This window comes from Malus domestica, chromosome 16, assembly GCF_042453785.1.
Source record: "Malus domestica chromosome 16, GDT2T_hap1".
In the NCBI taxonomy this organism is placed as follows: domain Eukaryota; kingdom Viridiplantae; phylum Streptophyta; class Magnoliopsida; order Rosales; family Rosaceae; genus Malus; species Malus domestica.
This window is the reverse complement of record NC_091676.1, coordinates 3,382,776-3,396,703: the sequence shown is the minus strand read 5'-3', so window position 1 is coordinate 3,396,703 and position 13,928 is coordinate 3,382,776. Positions and strand designations below refer to the sequence as shown.

The 13,928-nt window shown below is 38.9% G+C and overlaps 2 protein-coding genes across 4 annotated transcripts; both read left to right on the top strand.

Moving 5' to 3' along the window:
- The first annotated feature begins 602 nt into the window (after nt 1-602).
- On the top strand, nt 603-4,544 carry LOC103402735 (uncharacterized). The gene is made up of 11 exons (XM_008341493.4): nt 603-1,061; nt 1,148-1,234; nt 1,421-1,585; nt 1,694-1,782; nt 2,218-2,306; nt 2,405-2,508; nt 2,599-2,698; nt 2,779-2,854; nt 2,965-3,082; nt 3,486-4,017; nt 4,295-4,544. The coding sequence occupies exons 1-11, from the start codon at nt 809-811 to the stop codon at nt 4,389-4,391; spliced, it is 1,710 nt and encodes a 569-aa protein (XP_008339715.3). The 5' UTR covers nt 603-808; the 3' UTR covers nt 4,392-4,544.
- Nucleotides 4,545-6,300: 1,756 nt separating this feature from the next.
- Nucleotides 6,301-12,573, top strand: LOC103416468 (protein CHUP1, chloroplastic-like). Of its 3 annotated transcripts, none has more exons than XM_029095856.2 (12): nt 6,301-6,479; nt 7,289-7,436; nt 7,538-7,714; nt 7,863-8,072; nt 8,268-8,356; nt 8,519-9,277; nt 9,670-11,043; nt 11,153-11,284; nt 11,464-11,645; nt 11,743-11,854; nt 11,973-12,116; nt 12,262-12,573. In XM_029095856.2, exons 4-12 carry the CDS (start codon nt 7,964-7,966, stop codon nt 12,355-12,357), a joined length of 2,997 nt encoding a protein of 998 aa, XP_028951689.2. In that variant the 5' UTR covers nt 6,301-6,479; nt 7,289-7,436; nt 7,538-7,714; nt 7,863-7,963; the 3' UTR covers nt 12,358-12,573. The 3 variants fall into 3 exon arrangements, with proteins under 3 accessions (XP_028951689.2, XP_028951687.2, XP_028951686.2); XM_029095854.2 differs by having other exon boundaries at nt 6,321-6,479; nt 7,808-8,072; XM_029095853.2 differs by having other exon boundaries at nt 6,327-6,479; nt 7,538-8,072.
- The last annotated feature ends 1,355 nt before the right edge of the window (nt 12,574-13,928 follow it).

Below are 13,928 nucleotides of genomic sequence, written 5' to 3'. Positions count from 1 at the left end.
GGTGGTGCTACATCAGAAAGCACTTGAATTTTCAATGGAAATTTCCGACACGCTTATGAGCATAAATGTTTCTTATAGAAGTCGCAAACTGCCCTCAACCTTGTTAGATTTCCGATTTGCAGTGGTTGATGGGATTCCTGAGCTTCTGGCATCGAGGGGAAGTTCGCGCGGTGAGGGTAAGGGTGTTGCCGTGGCACGTCTTCATCGGACTCTACATGTACGGTCTGGCGGTGGCAACGGTAGAAACGGGACTTTTGGAGAAGTTGACATTCTTACAAATAAAGAGGAATGTGTCTAAACAATTTTTCTGATTTTTTACTCATCTAGTCATCTTTGTAAGAATGCAATTTAGTCATTGTCAACTCCGGAAAAATTTTCGGTAAATGAGTCACGTGCCACGCATACTGAATCAAGGGATCATGTCTTCTTATTCTTAATCATATTTTGTTCTATTTTTTACGCATCTAGTCATCTTAATAAAAATGCAATCTAGCTATCGTCAACTCCGTCAAATGAGTCACGTGCCCCGCACGTGAGGTTGAATTAAAGGACAAATTTAACCTGCAGTAATGATTCTTCCATGAGTAATTTTGACGGAAGTTGTGGCCGAGATAGGTGCACATTTTTTGACCAAACAGATGCCATTGCCACCTGCTACTTCCCACCTCCCTTTCCCCGACCCTAAAACCCTCTCCCCCTCTCTCTCTCTGCAATTACAAATTTCGGCATTTCTCACGTTCCCAGTTCCCACCGTAAATCCAAAACCCTAATCCCCAAATCTCGTTCAACTAAAAAGCAATCAATAATCATGTGCTCATCTTGTGCGCCACCTTCTTCCTCCCTTTTCCTTCCCACATACACTTCCTTCCTCCTACGACGCCGCACTCTCTCCCCGAACTTAATTCTCCTGAAACCCAAATCCACAAGGCCCAGACCGCGCTTCTCTGCTTCGCTCGCCCAGCGAAACCTCGACATTTCATGGTTCCCCTCGGACCAATCCGCCAACGGCGACTATGGCGGTTGGGCAATCGTCGATTCTCCGGTTCCCCGTAAAAACCCAGGTCTTGATTACTCATAAATTTAATTACTTTCGTAAAATTGCACATAAAGATTGAGACTTTTGTTTTAATTTGTTGGGTTGTTGCAGGGTTGCCTAAATTTGTAATTGGGGGCATTGGGGCTTCACTGGCGGTAGTAGTCGCCGCCATTGCTTACTTCTCGCTGCCTAAGAAAGGTCTGCGTTTCCATGTATTGGTTCTTTTGATGAGTTACTAGTGATATTAAGTTCCCATTTAGTGAATTATTGTTCAATCAGGTTAATTTGGTTACTTGATGTTGGGGTAACAGCTCTAGTAGTTTTGAATGATCAGGCATTTGCTAAATTGTGTGTTGGGCATACTACATTGCTTTCCTTTTGTAGGTTTTAAGTTTCAAATTACGAGTCCGTTGCATGCTTTTCACGGGATCTTGAGTCGGGACTCTGATACTGAAACTGCAAACCAAGGAGCATTGGATGAGGATGCCACGGTCCCTGAGGCAAGTCCACAGACTGTTCCTATAGCTGATAGCGGAAATGTTACTTCAGGTACATCAAATTGAACGTTTCTTTAACAATTCAACTTCCTTTTCAATATCTGAATTATCTTTATATTAATGAATTCCGGGAGATTTTCTTGTCTTTTGTCTAATTCAGCATCCGTGAAGAAGCTTGAACGCATTATAATCCCAGTTGCTGTGGATTCTACTCAACAGGAAGCTCTGGCAGTTTTGAAGAAATTGAAGGTGTGCTTCTTTATTGAGCGCTGTCAAGTCTGTACTGAGTCTCTCTGCTTTTTCTTCTTAGCTTTTGTCCATTTCAATGCCTAAGTGCATCTAAGTAGGGCCTTTAAGGTGCTGATATTTCTTAGTCTTGTCTGCATTTTTGAAGTAATGACCAAGGAACAGAAGCTTAAAAACCAAAACGGTGCTGAGATATGAGTGGCATAGTCACTAATAACAAGTTTATTGGAACAGTGTTTAAATAATAATTTTGAATACCCATGGAACTTACAATTGTTATTTGTAAAGGAGGATTATTTTACTTTTCACTATCAGTGACGTTTTTACGTTCTTGAAATTTTGGACCTGCGACAATTTCTTGTCCTTAATGTTCTATATCACTGAGGCTATGGGTTGAGTTCTGAGCATGATTTTGTCAACTGTAATTAAGGTACACAGATTATTGATGATGATGTCAAGGCTGATGAATTGTGTGCTAGAAGGGAATATGCAAGATGGCTAGTTCAATTAAGCTCATCACTGGAAAGGTAGTAATTTATACATACACTCCTTGAAATATATTTTATTTGTTTTGATGAGATCTTAAGGGTGGTCTTTCCTTAGATATTTTTTATTTACTTTGTAGGAATGCAAAGCACAGGCTTGTCCCATCAGTTTCACTTGCTGGATCCATAGTTTCTGCATTTGATGATGTGAATATCGAAGACCCAGATTTTGGGTCCATTCAAGGTAAGGATTGATTCATTTACCTGCAATTGATAGGTCTTTGTTCTTTAGAGATTGAAGTTTGAAACTTTGCTTCTGCATCGTGTCCCTAAGCCCTGGCGGAAGCTGGTGTCATTCCTAGCAAGTTATCACAGAAGAGCTTTAGTAATGATGGTCTAAATGACCATGGAAACATCAATTTTTCACCTGAGAGGTAGAAAATATGCTTGATTTTTGTTTAATATCTTGAGTTTCCTTTTATAATGTATACTCAAACAGTACATTGTGCTGCAGGTTTATCTCTCGACAAGATCTAATTGATTGGAAGGCCCATTTAGAGTATGACTTTTTGCCCGGAGTAATACAGAAGGTAAAGAAGGCATCAAACATTATCATCAATGGGTGATTTTTCTGATTTTTCCCCCAAGAGTAAAGTATGCCTCTTCATTGGTTTTAAAACCTGACTTATTTACAGTCCAGATATCAACCACAGCAACAGTAGGTTTTATGGATGTGAAAGAGATCAGTTCAGATGCACCAGCAGGACTATATGCAGACATGCTGACAGAGGAAAATAGCATACTCAGAAAAGTTTTTGGTATTTCCCAGTTTCTTTGTCCATAAATTAATTTAACAATTTCAAGCATGCACACATCGCGCACGAGTAAAGAAATATGCATAAAATTAAACACGCATATATCATGTGTTTGAGTTGTTATTTGTACATTTTGGTGAGCTTTTGCTACTGCTGTCATTTGAAGTACAATCTAGGGAAGTTAGGTTGCTTTGGTCTTTAAAGGTAGAAGAAAAGCAAGTGTGAGGATTTGATAAAAGGCACTAAACTGAGAGAAGGAAGATCTGTTAGTTGCTATCAAACTTGATGAATTACTTATGTTTACTTTTGAAAACTAACAGGCAGATATATAGGATCACATGAATGTTTATGTTTCTCTGTATGTACGAGGTCTATTCTAAGAACCCCATGTCGTATTATCTTGCAGGACAGTGCAAGCGGCTTCAGCCAAACAAACCTTCAACAAAAGCACAAGCAGCAGTGGCATTGACAAGTGGCAGGATTGCGGAATCAATTTCTTGTGAATTGTTGAGAATAAAGGCTGAAAATTCTGCAAGGAAGGCTGAGATGGAAGTTATCAGGACCGAATTGCTCGATAGGGAAGAGATACAAAAGTTTTGGGATGAGAGAAGGAATGCAGAGAAAACCCGTGGTCTTGAGGTGGAGAAGGCTTATCTTGCTGCCCTTAGTGATTTGGAACAGGAGAAGATTATCCAAGAAAAGAATTTTTCCGAGATTTTAAAGGAGAAGGCAGCTATGGACTGCCAGAGGCAATTACTTCTCAGTCTCAAGGAAGAGGTCAACGAGATGTCCGAAAAGCTTGCATCTGAGAGGTCAACTTATGTTGCTGAGAATTGTGATTTGCAGAATACGCTCAACGATTTAGAGACAAAGCAGGAAAGTATGCTTGATAGGAAATCTATACTTGAAGCTGAGATAGAAGCTATCCGGATCCTTAGGTATCACTCATCTCTGCGGCTATTCATAATAATGCATGGACACATATTTTACTTGAGAGCGTGTTAAAATGTAGTCATAATTAGGAACATTTCGAGCTTAGGTTTAGTTATTGCTCTCGATTTTTTTCTTTCTAAAGCACGTTCTGCATCTAGTAGCTTCAACTTTTCTGAAACATACAACAGGAAATTGTTATGAAGCTTCATAAAAAACCGAAAACTTTAATCATGGCATGGATATACGATATACAATTCCTCATAATTTTACAAAATGATGCAGGTCGTGGGTGGAGGATGAAGCGAGAAGAAGCCAAGCTCGTGCCAAGGTACTTGAGGAGGTAGGACGAAGGTGGAAATGGGATGACCAGGCCCCTTGACGGGATGTAGAGATATTTAATCCTCCTTTTTCTTTTTTTAAGATCACGAGTTGAGCAATCTGAATGCCATTGGCATGAGCAATCTGAATGATTTGTCCATTATGTGTATCCAGAAAAATCAATCAGGAAAATAATGTGATATTTATTATGGCAGTTGTGCTTTTGAGTAACGCAGTTGAAATGTGATATCTGAAGCTTTTGGTGATGTTTCATAAAACTCTTTGAAGTGTAAAGTTTTTGACCAAACAATCAATCCCAATATGCCATAATCTCTCACGGATTTGTTGGCGCTGCGTCTTATTTCTTGGCCATAACGAGTTATGATAGAATACGTCTTGTTTATCTTGACGTAATTGGATGGAATGACTATCGCAATTTCAAAAATATTTATGATTTTTAGTATTTTATCAATGGCTTCTCTTGCATTACCCGGCATGAGCGGTTTTGCCGCCGAATTGTTAGTTTTTTTTGGAATACTTACTAGTCAAAAATATCTTTTATTGACAATAATATTAACTACTTTCGGATGGGAGAGATTTGAGATGTCACTTGTTGTACATAATTATGTGTTTAATTTTCATACCACACGACACGATGACATAGAATTGGCAATGAGACAAAGATTCATTCAGAGAAAATCGCATCGTTCACCACTACAAGAAATGATTCTTTAGCCAAAGTAGTCATTAAAATTGACATAACTCTTTACTTTGATTCTTAGGCTTTAAAATGGATAGAAGTAGTTCCTGTGTTTGTTCACCGTCAACTATTTGGATCATTTCGTGAAAAGTTTTCGTTGAATTAAAGATATTTTTGTCAAATCAACCCCTCAACTTCCGTGAAAAATGCTCTCAATTCAACAGAGATTTTTCACGGAATGAGCAAAATAATTGTTGGTAAACAAACTCGCAAAATAATTGTTGGTAGACAAACTCATGACTGCTCCTATCGATTTTAAATCTCAAAAACTACAGTAAGAAGTTATATCAATATCAGGGATAGGGATGGGCAACGGTTATGGCGGACGGGTAACCGCGGTTATTTATCCATAACCGTTTATTCTCATACCCGCATAACCGTTTACCCGTTGGGTAATTGTCCAAATGGTTAACTATACTTATAACAGTGTACCCATTTAACCGTAACAATTTAGTACCCGTTTACCTACTTATCATTTTTAAACCCGTTTATCCTTTCTTTTTTTACCATTTACTCATTTTTTACCCGTCTACGTGTTTTTTTAACAACTTGAAAATTAAAAAAGAAAAATTTGTCATACTTTTATTTTTCTAACAATTAAACACTATTATAGGTACATTCATTATACATTTCTGCATTTTAATTTTTTAAGTCCGTATACCATTCCAATAATTGAAATAATAATTTACAGACGATATTTTTAACTGTTAGCAATGAAGGTAATATAAAATTTGCTAAGTATTCTTGGGTTACAAAAACTGTTAAAAGACAATATTCTTGGGTTATTTGACTCGGAAAGTGAAATATTAACATAATATATATAATGGACTAAGAAATTTAAAGTGGTTAAGGAAAACTATATTATATTAGCTATAGAAATCATGCACTATAGTCAATAGTATTGATCTAAGTTTTGTCTGATAGGGAACATGGTTTGTGTTAATTTTACATATATAAAATAAATGGGTAAATGGTTACCCGTTTATAACCGCGGTTAATACCCATAACCGCTCATTTAAATTTCGTGGGTAAACGGTTATACACATAACCGTAACCGTAAAATTTAAATGGACGGGTAACCGCGATTACCTATAACCGATGGGTATTTGCCCATCCCTAATCAGGGACAATTTGGCTAAAAAGCCAAAAAAAAAAATCACATCCGAGATGGGGTAAAAGGGTAACTTCATATGCGTCGCGGTCAAAATTCAGTCGGCCGTTTTCTGTGACAAAAGTAGGAACGCAAGGCGGTGAAAAAGTTATGCCCACTCGGTTGTTTACTTCCTCCCGTTTACTGCACTTGCTCTGTCTCTCCGGTCAAAAATCCCAGCTCCGGCCACAAGCAGCAGTATTTTCGCCCGCTGTTAGAGTCTCTCAGAAGCCCGGATGGTATGCATTTTCACCCACCTCCAAATTTACCTACTTTTTCCTTTTCATCTTGTTTCTTATCTACTGGATAATCCGAAAGTGACCACAGTTTGTTTCATCTGGTGAAAACGCATCTCGTAGTTGTACTTTGTGAAATTTTCCTGTATGCACCGGAGTTTTTGGCCGTTAAATTCTTCGTCATTGATCCATTGACCAATATTAAACGGCCAAAAATCCTGGTGCATAGAAATACACCGGAGCATGGTAGAATTTTCGCGTATGTTGCAGTTTCCTCTTCTCTGAGAGCCAGCATATGGAGAAACTCGAGCCCCAAAAACCCATGTTTAGATAATGGGAATTTGGCTTCTGCTGTGGGTTGTGGAGCCCACATGATTTATAACCCAGAAAACGATTTTCCTTGTAATCTTCCATGGGGCTCAGAAGCACTTCTAACGTTTTCTGTCAAACGCAGTCAGAAGAAATGTTTTTAGCCTTTTCAGAAGCAAATCCCGAACATTCCACTAAAAGAGTAGAATTTTACGCTATGTGAACATACTTATTGGTAAAAATCATGTCTTGCATGCTCAACCCATCATATGCAACACTTGCTTACCGATTACACACAAAACCAACCACAAAGATACAAGCTTTTAGGGAAATGCCAAAAAGGGAAGCAAGTGGGTTTGCAGGTCAATCACCCCCAAAAGTTGGGTTTGTTTTGCTTTGTGTTAAGCTACCTCTGAGAATTAAAATTTCAGTCAAACAAAACATTGCTTACTTGAAATATCCTTTGATTTGGGATTCCATTTATCAATGTTTGATTTCTGCAGATACCAAGTTTGTCAAATGGATCAGAGGGCACTGATTGGCCATATTTTGTCTTTCGAGCTTCAGATAAATCTAAAGCTTGATTCATTGGGCATTTGAGACAATACGACCACCCAAATAAAAATGGTATCTTGATATTACCTAAAACAAGTAAGGAATGCATGTAACTGCAGTTAAAATTTACATTTTCTAACTTTTCAGCTTTGGTTTTTGGCTTGTTTAACTGCTAACGTTCCTTAAAATCTTTACAGTGACATGTTTGGACCCACCAAATTGTGAACTTTCAATCCTTTTGGAGAAGATTGGCCACTAGTTATTGGTGGTTGCTGTAGCTCTTAGCATTAAGAGTTGTGCTGGATTGTTTACTTATCTGGAACTTCCCGGCCCAAGCAAGCGTTCTTTAATGTTTGGTCTACAAACCTCAGAAGGTGATAGCTGATGGTGTCAGCAATGTTTATACTTCATAATTAGATTTGGCTACTAATATACTTATTTATGCGAACGGTCTGGGATGTGTGCAGTTGGATATGTATATAGGAAAGGGATTGTTTTCTTAATCTCTCTTGGGAATTACAGATTCTGTGTGTTGGGGGAGAAGCCGGCAGTTTGGTGTTTTGGAAGTTGGTTATCTTTATAGATGAGTGAGAGCTTGAGCTTTCCACATTTGCAATACCTTCATGATAGTCAGGTTAAGCCTCCTGGTTGCTGCTACCATTGCAGCGATTGCAGCAAGGCAGCACAGCATAAAAAACTCTGGTTCATCAGCCTCAACAGGCAGGCATTCAGGTATTCATCTCTATGAGTTCCATAAATGTCACTTCTTTATTAAAAATTTTGGAAAAACAAATTATATTATGTAAATATTGTTTGCAACTGAGCCATATTTAGTAAATATTGTTTTGAAGACAAGTTAAGTTTTACTTCCCTTTCTTATTGCAAATTTTTAATAATCTTAATTCTTATGGTGATATTGTGACTTAGAAAATGGTGAAGCAAACAGTAACCATCAAAGCGAGAAGGAAGACGAAGAGCGACTTACATATTCTAATGATAGCCTCAGAGAAAAGCATGTATGTACAAAAAAACTTTTATCAAAGTCCCATCTCTTTTGCAACATCATAACATCGACAGTAAATTTTATGTTCCCTTCCTTTACCTGTCGGTTTTGGAATTTGTTTTACTTTGAAAAAAAAAATCTGTTTTTAGTTAACTAAGAGTGGTACGTATTGCAGAAAGAAGAGGAGGAGGAGGAAGACGAGGAAGAGGTTAAGTTGATTAGCAGTGTTTTTAACCGTGCTAGTGATATCTCACCTGGTGATATCCAAGATGAAGATATTTTACCTGAATTTGAAGATCTTTTATCTGGGGAGATTGAAATCCCATTACTTGTTAACAAGACAGATACAAAAGAGAAGGACATATATGAAACTGAGATGGCAAACAATGCAAGTGAGCTGGAACATTTGCGTAATCTGGTAAAGGAATTGGAGGAAAGAGAAGTAAAGCTTGAAGGTGAATTACTTGAGTACTATGGATTGAAGGAACAAGAATCAGACGTTGATGAATTACAACGACAACTCAAGATTAAGACAGTGGAGATTGGCATGCTCAATATTACTATTAACTCTCTGCAGGCGGAGAGGAAGAAGCTTCAAGAAGAGCTTACACAGGGAGCTTCCGCCAAGAAGGAGCTAGAGGCAGCTCGGTACAAAATCAAGGAATTGCAGAGGCAGATTCAGCTTGATGCTAACCAGACAAAAGGCCAGTTACTGTTGCTCAAACAACAAGTAACTAATTTACAGGCAAAAGAAGAAGAAGCGGTGAAAAAAGATGCTGAAATTGAAAAGAAGCTGAAAGCTGTGAATCAATTAGAGGTGGAAGTCGTGGAGCTTAAGAGAAAGAACAAAGAACTTCAAATCGAAAAGAGAGAACTAATCATCAAGTTGGATGCTGCTGAAGCAAGAGTAGCAATGCTCTCCAACATGACGGAGGTTAGTCTTACTGCTTTCTTGCATTGCATTATGTGCACGTCTTTCTTTTCTCTTTTTTTTGTGTGTGTGTGTGTGTGTGTGTGTGTGTATGGGACAAAGAGAAGATTTAAAACATTGGCATGTAAGTTTCTCGTTTTTTTCTTGACCAGATATATAGTTTTTCTTCTAGCTTCGGCTATTTTGGTTTAGGCTGTAGCCCCTGACTGTTACGGGTTGATACTGATAATTGAGACTAGAATGATACTTGAGACTAGAACCTAGAGATGCAAAAATTGAATGATTTCTTTGTTTATCGAAAATAATTCAGCAAGCTGGTGGAAAACGCACAGGCTGTTTAACAAGTATTATGAACGAAACAATAGTTACACTAGTTTTTCTGACGCTTTCTTCAGACTGAAATGGTTGCTAATGTAAGAGAGGAGGTCAATAATTTAAAGCATGTGAATGAGGACCTATCAAGGCAAGTGGAAGGTCTTCAGTTGAACAGGTTCAGTGAAGTTGAAGAGCTAGTGTACCTTCGTTGGGTGAACGCATGCTTGAGGTATGAGCTCCGGAACTATCAGACACCTCAAGGAAAGGTATCAGCTCGTGATCTAAACAAGAATCTGAGCCCCAAATCGCAGGAGAAGGCCAAACAACTGATGTTGGAGTATGCAGGATCAGAACGTGGGCAAGGGGATACAGATCTTGAGAGCAACTTCTCTCATCCATCCTCCCCTGGAAGTGAGGATTTTGACAATGTTTCTATTGATAGTTCTACGAGTCGATATAGTAGTCTCAGCAAGAAACCTAGTATAATGCAAAAGCTGAAAAGGTGGGGAAAAAGCAAAGATGATTCTAGCGTTCTTTCATCACCGGCTAGATCTCTCTCTGGAGGCTCTCCAAGCAGACCAAGTACGAGCGTTCGACCAAGGGGCCCACTGGAATCCTTGATGATAAGGAATGCAAGTGATGGTGTGGCCATCACTACATTTGGGAAGGTGGATCCGGAACTTAATGACTCCCCTCAAACTCCCACTCTGCCGAACATTAGAACACAGATATCTTCAAGCGACTCACCTAATTCTGTGGCAGCATCTTTCCAGTTGATGTCAAAGTCAGTTGAAGGAGTTCTAGATGAGAAGTATCCTGCTTACAAAGACCGGCATAAGTTGGCCTTAGAGAGAGAGAAGCAAATTAAGGAAAGGGCAGAGCAAGCAAGAGTAGAGAAGTTTGGTGACAAATCAAGTGTAAATTTGAGCTACGAGCCTAGACCCAAGGCTGAAAAGGAGAGATCAGTAGCTTTACCACCAAAACTTGCCCATATCAAGGAGAAGGCAGTTATTTCCAGCGATTCAAGCAACCAAACTAATGATGGTAATGCTGTTGATCCTCAATCAATAACCAAGATGAAACTTGCCCAAATTGAGAAGAGGCCTCCTAGGGTACCTCGCCCGCCTCCTAAAGCATCTGGAGGTACCCCTGTTGGTATAACTTCCGGTCCGCCAAGTGGAGTACCACCTACTCCACCTGGTGGCCCACCACCACCACCACCACCACCTGGTGGACCACCTCGTCCACCGCCTCCGCCAGGAAGCCTGCCTAAGGGGGGAAGCAGTGGTGATAAAGTACACCGTGCGCCTGAGCTGGTTGAATTCTATCAGTCATTGATGAAACGTGAAGCCAAGAAGGATACATCGTCTTTAATATCTTCATCATCTAATGTATCTGATGCGAGGAGCAATATGATTGGGGAGATTGAGAACAAATCATCATTCCTTTTAGCTGTGAGTAGAACTTTGTTTTGTATTTCATTTATCTTGTTATATGAGGCATGAACTATGGGGCCCAGTACCCAAATGTTTCAAAGATTGAAATTTTATGTGTTGGATACAGGTGAAAGCTGATGTAGAAGCTCAAGGTGATTTTGTCATGTCTTTGGCAGCTGAAGTTCGAGCAGCTTCCTTCACAAACATAGAAGATCTTGTAGCATTTGTGAACTGGCTAGATGAAGAGCTCTCCTTTTTGGTATGCCATTACATATCCACCTGATCATATATTGCACTCAAAGGTTCCTCAGATGGCTAGCAGACTCAACTGCTAAACCGTTAAATCTGAACTCCTTTTGTATTGCATTCTTTTCGATATTGTATACTCACAAACCCTCCTACCAGACTCACTTAGCTATCTCTTGCTGCCCTTGGTAGGTTGACGAAAGGGCTGTCCTCAAGCACTTTGATTGGCCTGAAGGAAAAGTGGATGCACTAAGAGAAGCAGCTTTTGAGTACCAAGACTTGACGAAATTGGAGAAACGAGTCTCCACTTTTGTTGATGATCCCAAACTCCCATGTGAAGCTGCTCTGAAGAAGATGTATTCGTTGCTTGAGAGGTACGAACTTTGTTTTCATGCATTGAAGTGCTGGTTAGAGGAAATGCTTTTTCGAATTTTTTCTTTATTCTCAAGTGTTCTGTTAATATGCTTCCAGGGTGGAACAGAGTGTATATGCTCTCTTGCGTACAAGGGACATGGCTATTTCTCGGTGCAAGGAGTTTGGAATTCCAGTTGATTGGTTATTGGATTCAGGGGTTGTCGGCAAGGTATGCTTCAAAACTCAGAAAAAAACTTTACTGTGCTTAGTTGCTGTTAATATTTTGTATGATTATGTTATGCATTGTCTGGCAAAATTGAGCTCATGTAAGAGTTTTACCATTGCAGATCAAGCTCTCATCTGTGCAATTGGCAAGAAAGTACATGAAACGTGTAGCTTCGGAACTTGATGCATTGAGTGGACCTGAGAAGGAACCAAACAGAGAGTTTACACTACTTCAAGGCGTGCGTTTTGCTTTCCGAGTTCATCAGGTATAACAGATTTTTTCTCGTTCTTTAGGTAAAAATAGACAGTAGAAGTAGAAATTCCCATTACTCAGAGAATTCAAATGTGAAGGATTTGAAATCTTAGATTAAAATACATAGAACTGGAATGCTAAATTGGAACTGTTTCCAGTTTGCTGGAGGATTTGATGCAGAGAGCATGAAGGCGTTCGAAGAGCTAAGGGGACGTGTCCATGGACAAACAGAAGAAACTAATCAGGAATCTTGATTTATTTGAAATTTTTTCTTTATCTGTCCTCTTGTCTCTTTTATCTGCTGTTAAATTTCATCGTTGCCGCTTAATGTCGTAAAATATCACACCTAAGATCCTCCCCTATACTGCATTTCACAGATATTTGTATGTTCAATATCACACCAAAGATGCCAAAAATGTGCGCCAAAAACCAGAAATAAAATTGTCAGCAAGAAGGTATAGTTTAGCATACTTGGTATAGCTCGACCTCTGTCTTGTCAAAACCTAGCAAGAAAAGGGTTACTGATTTTCTCTGGCTGCATCCAACTTTACCAGACAAGGATTGTCTGCCCTCCACTTTCGGTGCCCTTCCCGTGTCCTCCTGTTTGTGTGGTCATGGTTAAATTACATCAACATTTTATATTACTATTTATTTTTATCTTATTTTATCTATAAAAAAAACAATATAAAATGTTGACGTGACTTAACCGTGATCGCATAAAACAGAAGGGCATGGGGAGGGCATCGGAAGTGGAGGGCAGACAATTCTTGTCCAACTTTACCGAGGACGTTAGGCTGCTGATGCCACTTGCTGGCAAAGAAAGCAGATTTCGAGCACTTTCACTGAAGCAAAAGCCAGGGGTGCAAAGTTTTTCTCGAGTGTTTCTCCGATTCTGTGTTTTTATGCAACCCCAATAGCTTAATGCAGCATAAACAGATGCTGGGTTGTCTGGAAGCAGCCAAATTTTCATCTACGACACACACAAGGTTTTAAAAGCGGCCTCCGTTTAGCCCTTTTTTTAATTTTAATTAAATTATTTAGTGAATAATACGTGGATGGTTCACATGAATAGTTTGTTACTATTTATGTACAGTATTTTCACTATTCATTTGTGGAAATTTTGTAAAGTGAATAGTGTTCTCTTTGCTTGTAAAATGAATGAGAGGTGAAGAAGGAGGAGAGATACGAAAGAGGATAGAAGCAACATGGCTGAGAAGAGAGGAAGAATAGAGAGATAATATGGAGAGTTATCTTTGTACTCCTATTATTCCAAATTATAATGAAAGCACCACCGCTGCCCCGAAGACGTACTCCAGTCACACTGACTGTAGAGGAACCTCGTAAATTTTGTGTCTTGTTTTATTTATTCAACTGCACACACCGTCAATTTTACAACAATAAATACATAAATAATGTCTATTTATATTGTATTGAGATACATAAGTTGTAAAATGGAATGAAATATAAATTATAAAGTACTAGAACATATTGAAAACATAAGGAACAAGCGTATAATGAATGTTCATCCAAATATTAAACAAGTCTCTTGCAATTTATTAAAACAATAAAATGCAAAATGAAGTTTTTTATTTTCTGTTTAAGTGAGAGTCGCGAACTATGTGAGTCTAGGCAGGTCTAGCAGCATTTTCCTAACTTCAAACGCCTAAGGATTAATGTGTGCTGTGACTAGTCGCCTAGCACCTAAGCGAGTCCCATAGGCAGAAATTTTTAGAATAATGGTCACACATACTAACAATTGCAGGATCTCATTGGATTGACAAACTGTAGTCGCAGGAAGTTGGAATGAAAATTACCTTCAACACTT